The sequence below is a fragment of the Parasteatoda tepidariorum genome, chromosome 6, assembly GCF_982258835.1.
Source record: "Parasteatoda tepidariorum strain Cologne lab strain chromosome 6, Ptep-v5.0, whole genome shotgun sequence".
Classification (NCBI taxonomy): Eukaryota; Metazoa; Arthropoda; class Arachnida; order Araneae; family Theridiidae; genus Parasteatoda; species Parasteatoda tepidariorum.
The window spans coordinates 37,282,183-37,297,455 of NC_141760.1; the positions used below are offsets into that span (position 1 = coordinate 37,282,183).

General features: G+C 29.8%; 2 protein-coding genes across 2 annotated transcripts in view; both read left to right on the forward strand.

The window, feature by feature from the left end:
• Positions 1-221: 221 nt before the first annotated feature.
• LOC107446284 (sulfotransferase ssu-1) lies at positions 222-15,206 on the forward strand. Its single transcript, XM_087165644.1, has 2 exons — positions 222-362; positions 14,095-15,206. Exon 2 carries the CDS (start codon positions 14,109-14,111, stop codon positions 15,072-15,074), a length of 966 nt encoding a protein of 321 aa, XP_087021770.1. The 5' UTR covers positions 222-362; positions 14,095-14,108; the 3' UTR covers positions 15,075-15,206.
• Positions 223-15,273, forward strand: part of LOC139425160 (sulfotransferase ssu-1-like) — a 64,857-nt gene continuing 49,806 nt past the window's right edge. Inside the window, exon 1 of the mRNA XM_087165649.1 lies at positions 223-362. The gene's annotated coding sequence lies outside the window, so the exon portion shown is untranslated. The remainder of the gene's footprint in view (positions 363-15,273) is intronic.

Here is a 15,273-nt window from a genome sequence, read left to right on the forward strand (position 1 = left end):
CTAAGATGTCCAAAAACATACCCTTAAATATTAAAAAAAGGAGAATGACATTTAATGTTTTATTTGATACTTTTGAATATACCAGCTAAAAACAAAAGGAAGTGTATTATCGCCTGACTAAATGCTGCAATATTCTTTAAATTGAGATAAAAGCGTGCGGGTAACCAGATAGCGAAATTTGATAATGAAGGTCATTTAGATTCAGAATAATCATTTCCGTCCTGTCTTTAGTTTGATCGTAACAAACCATGAAATGTTTATGTTTGGCTACCTTTAAAAGATTATAGTATAAGAATGAAAATATTCTTTTAAACCTTAAGCTACATAAGAAAACTGAACATTTTTTTTCTCCACCTTTTGAGGTAAGTGGAAATAAATCGCATTTAAAGTATTGTGGTCGCTATTTTTGTAAATAATCATTTTTCTAAAATTCTTTTGAAAAGAGGAATCTTGCTATGAAAAACTAACATTTATTTACTTAGTATTATGAATCATACTTTTTTTTCTTTAAAAAAAGAAAAAGAAAGTTATTACAGTCAAACACGGTGAACACGGCTTATAATGAACTCCTGGATATAGTGAACGAAATGTTCGGTCCCGTGCCTTGCTATACCCGTATAATGTTATTTTTTGTGGGTATAGTGAACCAAAAAAGTGATGAAGTTGGATATAATGAACTTTTTTCTGTCTTCGACTGATTTTTTTCTTCATTTTTTTGTAATAATTTTGAAATTTCTTCTTCAAAATAAATATATATACCGATTTTTAAAACCATCTACAGTGGGGAAGGTAGCGATGAGCATTTTTTTCTTGTTTACTTTTTTTATTTTACTTTCCCATCCCTAAACAAATCAAGTAGATGCTTCCAACCCAGGCAGATGATGCACCTGTAAGGTGTCAGTGGGATCAATATACATTTTCTGTCAGAGGGAATGAGTAATTATTCATTATTGGTCAAAAAGTTGGACACTAATATGTGTTGATAAGGCCTTCATTTCAACTCCTTTTTGCTCTTAGTGCAGTTAAAAAAAGCCTGCAAACAAGTGTCTCAAATTTAACTATGGCGAGCAGTAAACGAAAAATGTTCCCCATTGATGATAAAGTGGGCATAATCAGAAAAATTGAAAGTTTTTCTTAATGGTAGCACTACTTAGGTTCTAATGTAAAAATATTAGTTTTCGAAGTTTGCTGCGTAAAAAATTGTTTTGGTATAGTAGGAAATGTAAAAATATTAGTGTTTAAAGTTTATAATTTAAAAAAAATCTTGCTTTAAGCGCAATGGCAAATCATTGAATCAAACATGCATATGTAAATTCCATTAGGTAATTACGACGCTTTAAAATGAAAACCAAATAGCTTAATTGTTAACAATTTTTTTTATTTACTTATTATTTTACTAGAACTTAATGAAACGACCTTACAAGTTGGAAATTGTACATCTTTAAAAGAAGAATTTTAAAAGTTGTTATTTTTACCAGGGTTTTAGCCCATCACAATAATTTAAGTTGTAGTAAAATCCTAATTATGATAAGTAAAATTTTTTAAAATTTCTGGAGACATCGTAACATCTTTTTTAAACATCTTTCATTTATGTCTTTGAAATATTTATGTCTTTGAAATATTTTTGTGCTGTGGTCGTAAACACAGTATTAAAATAAGTTTATTAATTAAACCAAACATTCAATTATACAACCAGAGATGCAAATTGCTTCTATATTGTTGTTAAATATTTTCTAGTGGTAGTAAAATGTATGTTTTAATGTGTGATTCTTGGTTTATTAAATGCAATTTAAAGGGTTTTTACCTACCATTAATTATGAATAATTCAAAGGCTTATATAAAGTGCCATTTTGTTGGAACCATTTCGTGCTGAGCCTTTTAAAAAGTTAGTAAAATTGACCAAAAAGTTTGCAAATTTCAGTGCATAGCTCTATTGTTTTTTAAAGCATTTTGTAGGATACGGGGCAGTTGGCTCCTCTGATTAAAGCACACATTTTGTTACCACTTCTGATATCTGGGCTAAACATAGCATTGCTTTTTCAAAAATGTAAGGTAAAGTTGTGTGTTAAAAATATCTTTTAAAAAACTTTATTACGAATAACTATAAATTAAAACTATATCCTGGATAAATTTTTAGGGATGAAATAATTAAGTTATCAGTCCCTAGTTTCTAATAAAAATTTCATCGGAATGTTCAATATTAGGGAGACGGATTTATCTTTGTGACATTTCTTGTTTTTTATTGTACCGTAACTAAAAATAATTAGCTTTAATAATTAGCAATTAGTAATTTAAATAATTAGCACTTTGACAAAAATTGGATACCGATCTTCCTTTTATAGATATTTTTTTTCTGAAACTCCTATTTCAAGCAAAAATATATTTGCTAATTTTTTAACTGTAAAAAACAATCTAACCGTTACTAGAAGTAATCTGTTAGATTGGCGAAATTATTACTAAAATATGAAATTTAAAAAAAGTAGTTTGCATTTTTTTCTATTCATATTCAAAAACTTATCACTAATTGATTTCGTAAATTAAAGAAATTTCAATGATGAGTAACTGCCTCTCTTAAATCTATCCAAGTGCAAATTTGAAAAATTATTGTTTGTAAGAGAGCCAAGTTAGGAAGATTATACTTACCTTTGACGCAGAAAAAGACGCAGGTGTTACGTGCTGTATTTCATAATCATAAATTATTCAAATGCTAAATACTTATATTAAATATTCTTTTTCACTTATTTTAACCAAAATTAAAAACAATACAAAGTACCAAATACAAAATAATAAAAAAGTATAAAAAGTATGTTTCAGAAAAATTCTGCTTCGCAGGGTTAATTAGTACAATTATCAACTTTTTATATTATTTATTTTTCATATCATACTCAACTGACTAGGTCTTTCTAGAGGTGATCTTTTTGCTGATTTTTTTTACGTCCTTGATATGCTCAGATTTGGTGCTCTCATGGACTTGATTAAGCTTTTCTAACAATTGAGAGTTAGCAAAAATAACATTTTTGATATCATGGTTTATGCCTCTATCACACGAGAGAAAAATAAGTGCAACCGTAAGTGTAACTGTAAGTGTAAGTGAAACTCTAAGCGCAATTCCTCCGTTCGGAGTTGCCGATAGGGTTGCTTAATTACCTGAACGGTTGCATGTAATTGGGTTTCCATATTTTGTTATTTATCTTTACTTTTGGCTCATATTTAATTTTATCACATGATTCTATTATATCATAGTTTCTCAACGATGTTCGTAAAGGGAGGAAAAAGAAATCGCAGACGCTGTAGAATATTGATTGATTTTGATTTAATTTTTTACATTTGTATTTGTGATAAGTCTTTTTTTCAGCAGCAAATTAAAATTCTGAAAACTTTATTTCCCCATTAGTGAAGTAGCATAGTATAAAAAGGATTATGATTTCTACCTCATGATATAAAATGATATTAAGATATCAATGAATTTCATGTTGTGTCCCTAAAAGGATAAGGGGGTGAAAGGGGGATGGACTTAAATACTATCTAGAATTTTGACGATTTTTTTTATCTTGATTTGAGTGACTAAGCTATAAAACATGGTGCGTAGCGTTTTTAAAAAGTGCTTAAAGGTGCTTTCGATTTTCATTTTTTAAAGGCCCTTAAAGGTGCTTTTCTTAATAAGTGTTTTGAAAAAGTGCCTTATTTTCCTTTTTCGAAAATGAGATTTATGAAAGGGAATGTCGATTTTCGCCACATATTATGTAAAGACGTACTTTTCACATTTTTCTATTTCACGTTTTCAGAATTCATTCGTCTCGCACTGGACTGATCGTTAAGACACGGTTCCCAGCAGATCACCGAAGTCAAGCATCACTGGCTATGGTCAGTGTGCGGGTGGGTGACCTCTTGGATCAGTCTGCGTAGGGACCGAGGGTGTGCGGTATGGGTCCTCGTTAAACTGTGCTACTGCAAAGTGCTCAACTTCGCTGGCAGGTCGTCGGGCTACCGAGGCGGGGGTGCCATCCCCTCCGCAGAGGATCAAAATTGTGATGGCATGTCTTCGGATCATCCTCCGGGATGTTTCCCAGACCGTCGCCAATAGTCATTGTGCAGCTCTAGTGCGACGTAAATCAATAACAACGATAGAATTCATTCAACCATGATCAATTTCAGCGTACCGTCAGTCCATAGCGTATGAAAGCGCCAATCATTTTACAGGTTTGGTAAAATACTTGCGAGTCCGCATGTGCGTCTAGTGAGCTGGGTTCGGTGAGATTCTTGCTCTCTCATGCTGCATTTTGCTGCACTCTGCTGCATTTTGCAAGATATTCTCAATTTCAGGCTTTATTTTCCACCCTCTGAAATCGAACCGAAAAATCTCTGGATCATTTTCTTAATGGCTAATATAGTCAAGAAAACAGTTCTTTGTCAAATTCTAGTTATTTTATCATGATCATGTAAAGTCTGAGAACTATTTTGCATTTTGTCAATTTACCTAGTGCTTTAAAATATTTTTTGAGTGCCTAAAATGTTCTTAAAAGTTGCTTATTTTTTGTTGAAAGATTTGGCTCCACACCCTGTAAAAGCATAGTTTATTTATATATATTTACTATCTAACATGCTAGCTAGGCAAGTGCGGTATCATTATCTATGTAAACACTAAATCGAATGAGAATAAAAACAAGCTGTCTGATTTAATAGTTTAACAATTCGAAAAGTTATCAAAAGTTTCATGGGTAGAAAGGACAATTTTATGACTTATACCACTTTATGCAACTGACATTGCTATCTAATCAAGTAAAGGTCTGGTTTCTTAGGACAAGCGCCTTATCTGGACGTCAACGTCCCGCTGACGCCAACAAAATACTGCTTTGTTAGCTTAAGGCCTGGTTTCTTAGAACTAGCGCCTTATCTGGGCTTCAGCGGAAAGTTGGCGTAGAGCTGACTCCAAAAAAATACTTTTTTGTTAGCTCAGCGTGAGCAGTCGGTCCAACGCAGACATTATCTCTCATTGCGCATGCGTTAATAACGTAAACAAATATTTATTTTGAATTTGTATTGATTTTGTTATTGTCAACCAGTGTTTTAGAGAACAAATAATGACTTTGTCCAAGAAAAAACACATTATAGCTGAGCTAAATGAAGAGTGCTATGTTTAATGAAGAAGCTATGTTTAATGTCAAAATCAAAATCTTGGCTGATTTCAATGTGCTGTTGGATGTTGTCCGCCATTGCTTCTGTGGTTAACGTCACGCTGTAATCCAACTGCAGTTGAGTTGAACGGCAATTGTAGTTCAAGATGAGCGTTCGATGACGTATACTATCAAACTCACAAACGGACCAATCAGAGGTTAACGCTGATTTCCAGCTGACGGCGTCCTGTCCTAAGAAACCAGGCCTTAAGGCATTTCTTCAAATTTAATTTTTTAAGCTTAATTCAAAAACATAGTCCTTTGAAATAATTCTTTAGAAGAAATTATGGTTTAATGTATGAAATATAAAATTTTTGAATTACCTTTCACTCATAAAATATTTATAACATCAAAACTATTAGATCTATCAAATCAATTCTATTTTTTTTAAATTTAGTCTAAAAAATACATAATAAATAATGTCAGACTTGTCTATACTACAATGTCTCAGAATTTTATTTTCATCAAATTAATTTACATTGCATTAAGGGATCATCAATTTTATTCATTTACACATTGCATATCAGGAATATCACTTTTATGAAAATTATTTTTTCCAATGTCTTAGTAAAATTGCTTTTCAAATATAAGAGAATTTTCAATGTCATACTTACATTTTATTATTGTAAAATTTAAAACATTCATTATTGGTATAAGATAATTTAATTAAAAATTATAGGATTTATTTTAGGACAAATTTATTGTAATTTATAGTATATAAATTAAAATTTATTAATAACTAAGAAAAAAAAATATTTTATTAAGAACATACTTTTTATGTATCATATTATTTTGTTATAGCTTTTACGTGTTTTGTTTTGCATTTTAAATAATACAAGAATCAATTTAAAAAATAAAACATTTATTGTCAAGTGAAACAATTAGAACATTATTCATTTTCATTTCTTATTTTTTAATTTCTTTCATAAAAACAGTATTACATCTCTTTCGTTCTTCACCAGACAAACCATACAGGATTATACGAAATATCTGAAATAAAAGAAAGAAAACACTTTCATGATACAATTTTACCAACACATTATTAGAATAAGGGAGATTAAATACCATTAATTTGAAATCATTTAATTCCTTAGGTATCCCTTTTAAACTTATTTTAAGTTTGACGGATATTTTGATTATAGTTCTAAGATTATTCTATACACTAATGAAAGATGGCAGGTGTGTTTAGTTTTGTAGTTCTTATGTTTGGATTGAAATTTGTTTCAAGAAAAATTTATTGTATTTATAAACGAAGACTCTTAAAAATGTAAGTATATTGAAAAATTAGTAAGGTACACTTACATACTTACTGTCATTATAGAAAAGCTAAGTATCAAGAGATAAATGTGAAGTATAAATAAAAAGTAAAGTATCATTAGCTAACTTTGAATAATTATAAACAAAATATTATGCAAATCATCATACACAAAAAAAAAAAAAAAGAAAAAAAAAAGTAGAAGGGATGAATGTAGAAACAGACAAGGAGATTGGGAATTTGCATTTTTAATAATTACTTTTTATATATAATATACTACCTTTCTTGTAATACTTTTCAATAATTACTGGAAAATGGGGTAACTTTGTGAGAAACAAGGTAAATATTTGCCACACATATTTTCTAACTTGTTTTAAAATGAGATTTTCAAAAATTAAAAGAATTCTTAGGGAAGAATAAAATAATTATTTCACTAATAATTATAAAATTTTCAAATAATCGGACACATGCTTTTACAATCAACAGAAACAAAGATTAAAATTTAAAAATAAAGAAATATAATCATTATTATATTTTATGTTATAATACTGAAACAAAGTTTGGCGAGTTGCTTGGCGAATATTTCAAAGTAAAGCTTTTCGCCAGTATAATTCTTTACATGTATAAAAATAGAAATTATTTCTATTTAAAGTAATTAAAACTTTGATCGGAACAAATTATAATAAGTTTTAATTCTATTAGCTTAAAATAAATAAATATTTTAAAAGAAAATTTATCTAGAAAATAGTGTACTATACTCACCGATACTAAAATGATGTGCAGGTTCCTGTTATGGTAGTACATCAACTGCATTGAGATGATCATTTCATAGTGCGAAAGTATATTTAATGCTTTCATTTTAAAGTAAATGTTATCATTAAACTAAAAAACTGTTCCCTCTCATCTATAAAAAAATTTCATCCGATCATCCTCTTCCTAACGTCGCCGCCATTTTTATTTACATTTGTATATGTCATCACATAAAATTGAAACGTCATAAAAAGCAAACGATCTGATTGGTTCACGTAAGAAATTGCCTGAACGGTTGCAAATATTTCGTGCAACCGTGATTTCTATATCACACGAGGATTTTTCGAGCAATTTTTGGAGAAATTACACTTACAGTTGCACTTGCACTTACAGTTACACTTACAGTTGCACTTACACTTACAGTTGCACTTACACTTACAGTTACACTTACAGTTGCACTTACACTTACAGTTACACTTGCAGTTGCACTTATTTTCTCTCGTGTGATATAGCCATTAGGTGTCAAAGGTTCTTGCATTCAATTAGTTTTTCTTTTTAAAGACTGACTCATTAAGTTCGAACTGGGAGTCTGAGGCTTTAGATAGGCCTTTCCCCCCATTTATGATGAAATATTTCATTAACTTAATCGTCAAGATTTATTGATTGACAAATTTATTCTTTCCCAATTATTATATTGCTATTTAAATGAACAAAGTACAATGATATGATGTTGGAGAAAAAAAAACGTCACTTTTTGAATATGAGTTAGATGCTTAGTTTCAATATCTGATAGGAAGTGAAAAGAGAAGATATAAATGTTTATATTTTTCTTGTTTGGAGGACGGAAGAGTTAATGTAATCATGAAAATTGGTTAAAGATGTAATCAATAATTGTGAAAAATTCTACTCTAATTGGAACTCCCTTTCCTGTAATTGGTTTATATTATTCTTTCTTATAAACTTTATAAAAACATTTAATTAATTAGAACTCATTATTTACAAATATCGAAGCCTCAAATATTAAATATTTCTTCAGGATTCTGATTGAAATTCTGATTTAGTTCAGGATTTAGCTACTTCAGATAAGATAAATGTTATTTAATTTCAATAAATTAAGCTAATGTTTAATTGCATATTTTATAACAATACAAAAAGTGCTTTTATGAAATAGTGGTTGTGCATTTTCGTTTAAATTAAGTGGACGTTTTCTGTCTGCAGTTACCACCTTGTTGTAATAACAATAAAAATGAAAGCATAATTTTAGATCCAAATATTTATTTTTTTCTATATCTTGGCTAATCATCATATTAGCAGTTGCTAACGGCTACTAGAGAAATATAAGTAGCCACATTGTAGTTATTTGATTGGGTAGATAAAAGTGAAAAGGATTGATAAAAGTAAGGGCATTTTTTATTATTTTAAAAATTGTTTTAGCTTTTAAAATCTGCCATTAGTTTATTTCAATTCCTAATTTTTTAAATTACAAAAAAATAAAAGGAATTTTCTGCAGAAATAATTGCATTGTTACGAGTTTGTAAATATGTGTATAATTTTGTGAATATTCTTTTGCTATGAGGGTAAATATCTCAAGTGGACTAAAAATAAACAGTTTAATATGAAAATTTACAAGAAAGTCGCGTAATTCTAACGTAATTAAGAACGAAAATAACGCCCTAATTTATTTCTTATGGAAGACTCGGTTTGGCGACAATTTTTGCCGATATGGAATAATTTTGGCTACCATTTTGCGAAACTTGACCACCATTTTGGCAACAAAATGATAATTCTGGAAAATTCGAGTTTTGAAGTGATGGGACTAATACCCACGGATTTATACGAGAATTTTCTGGAATTACATCGAAAGTTCTGATATTTCGTCGGAAAGCCTATATAAATAGGAGTGTGCCTCGCACAGTAGAGAGTATTAATTTGCTTGTGACTGTAGCTGTGTTCTGACTTGAGTTAGTTAATTAACTCATCTGAGATTGGGAAGCTTATGTTTCGCTGTGTACTGCACTTTATTTGAGCTGTAATTGAGTACTAAAAACTGCTATTTTCTAGACAATTCAGCTATTAAATATTTGGAATCTTAAGGTCTGTTTTATTCATCTCCAATAGAAACGAATACCTATGCTCGGTACATGATATGATAACATAGGGTTTCATCGAGTCTTGAAAAAATTGATAATGTTAGTGAATTGACGTTAATGCTGGGTATTTTCTTATTTAAGATACCACTTTAATATTTAAAACGTTGAGCGCCCTTGCTATTTTTAAGGAAATTCCCATCTGGTCACGCGCGCTGCTTAGAAGCGCTCGTTTTAAGACACAGTAATGCGAAACGCATTAACTAACAAATTGAAGTAAATAAAAAGTTAATTTATAATAAATCAACTAAGGAAATTAAGTAAATTTACAATATATTTTCAATAATTATTTAAAACAATGAAATTATTTTAAATTTACATCATATTTTAGTCTGTCAATCACATTGCATAAGCGGAAATCAATATCTGTCACCGATAGCTGAACTGGGTTTCATTGTGTTAAAAGCTTGCTATAGCAGAGTTTTCGGACAGATATACATTTTTTAGAATACTAAGTTTTTATTAGAGCATTTTCAACTTCAAACTTGTAAAGTCAGCAAAAAAAAAAAAAAAAAAACTCCGGTGGCCCTTGTTACTTTTGAATAGTAAGTCGGAATTTTATTCTCTCTCAAAGAAATCTCTTAAGTTATACACAGCAGTTAATTGTAACCGTGGCGGAGTATCACTTCAACAGAAAAACGCACTTTTTCTTATGAAACATAAAAAAATTTCCTTTTTGATTTAGCGGGCAAAAACAAACCCTGGAAACAAATTTTGTAAAATTATGTCGAATAAAAAAAGGGACACATACGAAGAACATTTAACATTGGTACAAAGAGGTTTACGTAAAGCACCATTTGGGAATCATGCTTCCTTTAAGTAATTTATTGTGTAAATTTGCTATTTCGTACAGAAAAATAAATGTGACTCCAATTTAGAAAAAAATAAATAATGGTAGTAAGATGTTTTAAGTAATTCATTGCACAAAGCTATCAAATCTGAGCTATGATTCAATCTGATCTACCAATCTGAAAACTCATCCCAGATTGAAAATATCAATAAAAAGTAATAGTAAGATTTTCTTTCTTCAAATAAAAACTAGGAAAAAGTATTTTGCTATTTTCTTTTCTGGCTGTTTTAGTTTAAATTTGCGATTTGGCCTTATACTTAATATAACATTCTATCCCCGAGATAATTCTATTTTTTTTTTAAAATTTCTGTTCATTTAAATCATACCCATTAAAAAATTACAATTGAGGTTTGCAATTTTTATCCTTTAAAGAAATATGTTTTTAAGTACAGAAATTATTCGGTTGCTTCCACATTCGTTGAATTATAAGATAAGATAAGAACTGTTAGCATAAATTTCGTCATAGGTTTTAGCATTTAAAATGACGACTACATATATTGTGTGCCTTCTGTGACAGAAAATTAATATAACGCTTTGAGTTCAAATCTGTAATAATTTCTTTCAGTGGTAGGTTATGTGAGAAAGAATTACGTAACATACACATCTCTGCATGTAATTGCACTTTCCATATAATTGTAATGAAAAAAAATCGGTATTAATTGCGGACAGAAAGTAAGATTTCTACTGACTCGTTGCTGTCGAGTCACCCACTCTCTCAGAAGAGACGGTATCTATATTATATAAAACGCTTAAATACGTACGTATGTATCAATAAAATCGATGATATTTCTTTTCTCGCGCTGGCAACAGTTTACATATTTAATTGTAGGCGTTTTGTTTTTAATTGTAGGCGTTTTGTACAAATCTCTAAACTTTTTTTCGTATTTGTCCACATAATTAAGAAGTTGTGAACTCATTACATAAACACAATAGCATTTGTCTTCGATTATCAACGAATTCTAACCGAATATGGGTGTGCCACATCTCCGATTTTCGCCGAGGAAAAAACGGTTGGTTTTGAGTTCTGAAATAGTTCATTTTCACTGGCAGAAATGAGAGGTGTTATGCTATTGCTACAATATTTTGAGTTGAGCGCTTTACTATTCCACGCTTTGTTATATTATTAGATGCCGTTTTATTATTTCATATTTTAAGTTAAATTTTATTAGAGTTAAATTATGAATCTTAATAATCTACGTACGGTATATAACAATCTACGAAGAAGAGAGAGCCGCTCTAATGAAACTCCAGAAGAGCAATATCAACGGAGAACAATTAGAAATGCTACAGAACGAGTTTTGTGGTTGAATACTGACATTTGGAAATGTGTAGGGGAGAGTGGGGTCAATTGTAACATTTTTACTTAACTATTTTTAACTAATAAAAAATCCAATATATTATTAGTAATAAGTGACACACGAGTATAGTAGACTATCCTCTACTAGAAAGAAAATAAATACCTTATTTTAAATGTTATTATATTAGTTATTAACAATTTTTGACAGTCGTGCACTTGTTACAATTGTCCCCACTTACGGGGTCAATTGTAACAGTTCATAAATTCAACTAAAACATAGTCATTATACATATTATCATAGTTGTGATATATTTTTTTATTGATCAAAATAGTAGTGATATTTTAGGAGTAAAAATAATAATGAGCAGAGACCTAAAGGGTTAAACTTTTAACTTTAAGGTGTTAAAAATTTTAATTTATGCTGTGAAAGGTGACAAATAAAATGATGCACATGCAACATAATATAAATGATATAGGAAACTATTGGTGGTTCTTAAAGAGTTAAGTAATGGTTTGTAAACATAAGAGTATTTATTTTCAGCTGTTACAATCGTCCCTTTACTTATTGTTACAATTGTCCCCAAGACACCATTTCAGCTTCATTTGTTAAAAACAATGCTAGTTAATTAACAAAACTAATCTTTCTTTTTATTGAAATGTTAATTAAGGTGTCCACTTACATATTCGGTAAATAGTTTTTATTTGTTTAAACAAAATTATTTTGTTACAATATAATATTCTAATACCAAAAAAAGTACTTACGTAGCGTGAAAATATCTTTTGTGATGTAACTCTTTCAAAAGTACATAAAAATGGTTGCCAGCAGGGGTGAACATGTAGATTTAAATACACCTTGTGCACCACCTAGGAACCAAATCTAGAACCCGACACTCGAAATTTTTGCTCTGTTACAATCGTACCCTGTTACAATAGACCCCACTCTCCCCTACATAAAAAATAATATTTAGAGGTTAAGAGTTGCCTCAGAAAAATTTGAATTGTTGACATTGTATTTAACAATGGAAACAATTGAATTGTAATGTTGACATCAAAACTAAAAATATCGTGTTTCAGCTTGACAATACTACCTTAATTTTTACTTATATAATTCTATGATCCTTTTTTATTTTTCTATATAAATTTATATATATATATATATATATATATATATATATATATATATATATATATATATATATATATATATATATATATATATATATATATATATATATATATATTTGCATTTTACAACTTCATATTAAACTTCTGTTGTGCGTCTGAATACTGACATTTAGAACAAAATTAAGGTTCAGAATTGCCTCGGAGAAATTTGAATTGTTAACAACGACTTGGACAAAAAGTTTTATTTTAACTGACAAATACTATATTAAAATTTTAACTTTTTACATGACTATACTCATTTTCTTACTCTTTTCTTTGTTTTTTATACATTTTATATTTTTGTGATAGATTAAAAAACTTATAGTTGTTCTGCTTCTGAACACCGATGAAAACACAAAATGATGGGCTTCATCAAGAATCAAAAATATATGCATTTATTTTACAAATTCCATATTATTAGGGTGGCACCCTTCAGAGAATTAAAAATACAGAATTATCTTCATCGAAGCTCATGCTTTACATCCGGCGTTCAGTGGCAGACTACTATTTCATATTGTTTTACAACACATGGCTTTAGCCCTCTGGTGGGAAAGTTAAAACAAAACTTACAACAGTTACTTTTCCCAACAACTGAAATTTAGAATAGTGTGATTAAGAAAAATATGTGAACTGTTTGCAATTTCAAATTAATATTGAAATGTACAGGTTTAGAATTTTCTACAATAAAACGTTTTCGGAACTTCAGTGTTCAAAAAAGTATACAGAAGCTAGACGTTAAGAGCGTTCCAATGAGCGAGCAAAGCGAGCATCGGATTGCGAAGCAATCCGAAATGAACTGCGAAACTCATTAAGCTTGTTAGATAACATTTAATTAAATTGTAACGCCATTTTTCATTGTAAGTATGTTAATCACGATCCATTAGGTGTCATAATAAAGTAAGCAATTTACTGAATTTTATTTACTTATAAAATTATTATGCATATTATAACTTTTTACAAGTATTTTAAAATTGTTATATGGTCACCAATTTTATTTCTACTTAGTTTATCAGAGCAGAAGGTAATAACAAATGGTAACGCAAACAAAAAGTGTTAAAATAGTTTAACATAGATTTTTAAAAATTGGTGATAAGTATATTTATCACGGCCATATACGGGGTTCAGTTACATACTTTGAATAAAAAAATATGTAAATGTAAATACTCTCAAATAGCCTTTTCAAATAGCTTATTAATGTGAATTTAGAAGCTTCAACTAATGTTAGTTAGCTCCTGACAAATGTAACTCCAGCATGAAAACATAGTTTCATGTTGGAAATCCTGCGTGGTTTGAGGCCTGTATATCTGTTGGAGATCATCCCACTCTAAATTAAATTTTTTGGTTTAATTCTGTAACTACTGTTTCATACCTTACAGCACAGGTGAGTATTATGCACAGTCATAAATGTTTATATACTATAACTATTGAATGTTAATTTGCAAATGAATTTATTTCAGGAACAACAATAATTATGGCTTCAACAACAGAAATCGTATCGAAAAAACCGTTTTACAAGAAAATGGATGGTCTTATATGCCCAGGTTTCTTTTCACAAAAATGTTTCCGTGAAGCTATGGATTACAAACCACAAGCAGAGGACGTTTTTATCGTGACTTATCCAAAATGTGGGACAACATGGATGCAAAATGTAGCTTTTTACATTTTTCGTAAAGGAAAAGAGCTTGAAGAAATGTCCCAGTTTCTGAGGCATTGCCCATTTATAGATATGTGCGGCAAGGAGAGCATTGACAAGATGCCAAGACCTGGTGCATTTAAAACTCATCTTCCTTATACCCATATGCCATATTCCACTAAAGCTAAATACATTTTTGTTGCCCGCAATCCCAAAGATTGCGCCGTGTCTCTTTTCCACCACACTAGAAATCAACCTGGATTTATGTACTGGGATGGCGAGTTTGATGATTTTTTCGAGCTTTTTATGACTGGTCAAGTGGAGTACAGTGACTACTTTGATCATTTATTGTCTTGGTACCCTCATCGAAATGACCCCAATCTTTATTACACCACTTACGAAGATATGAAAAAAGACATAAAGAAAGTAATTGTCGATTTGGGTAAATTCCTTGGTGATGAGTTCATTGGCGCAATCGAAAAAGACAATTCAGTTTTGAATAACATCGTGCATTTCAACAGTTTTGAATACATGAAAAAGAATTTTAGTGAAGTTTATGATTTAAAACCAAAAGAAGGTGAGATACTTAGAGAACCAAAGACTTATGAAGGTCTGAAGTATATTAGGCAATTTATTTCTGAAATAGATTTGCCAAAAGTTTTGCCTGAATTAAAATTTATTCGCAAAGGAATCGTTGGAGATTGGAAAAATGCTCTGACTGAAGAGCAAGCTGAAAGGCTGGATCGGAAGTTTAAGGAGAAAACTGAAGGGACGGATATTCCGAATTGGTTTTCCATTTCATAAAAATGATTACTACATATGTAAATACTGTTACATATGTTAGCAATGTGAAAGTTATTCGAACATAAATTTCATAAGAAAAAAAAACTTTTAATTTAGTTTCTGTCAAAAATGATTAAATAATATTATACATTAGTTATGATATATTTTCTTAGTTGTGGTCGATCAATTTTTCTTAAGCACACAAAGAAAAAAAGAGAAA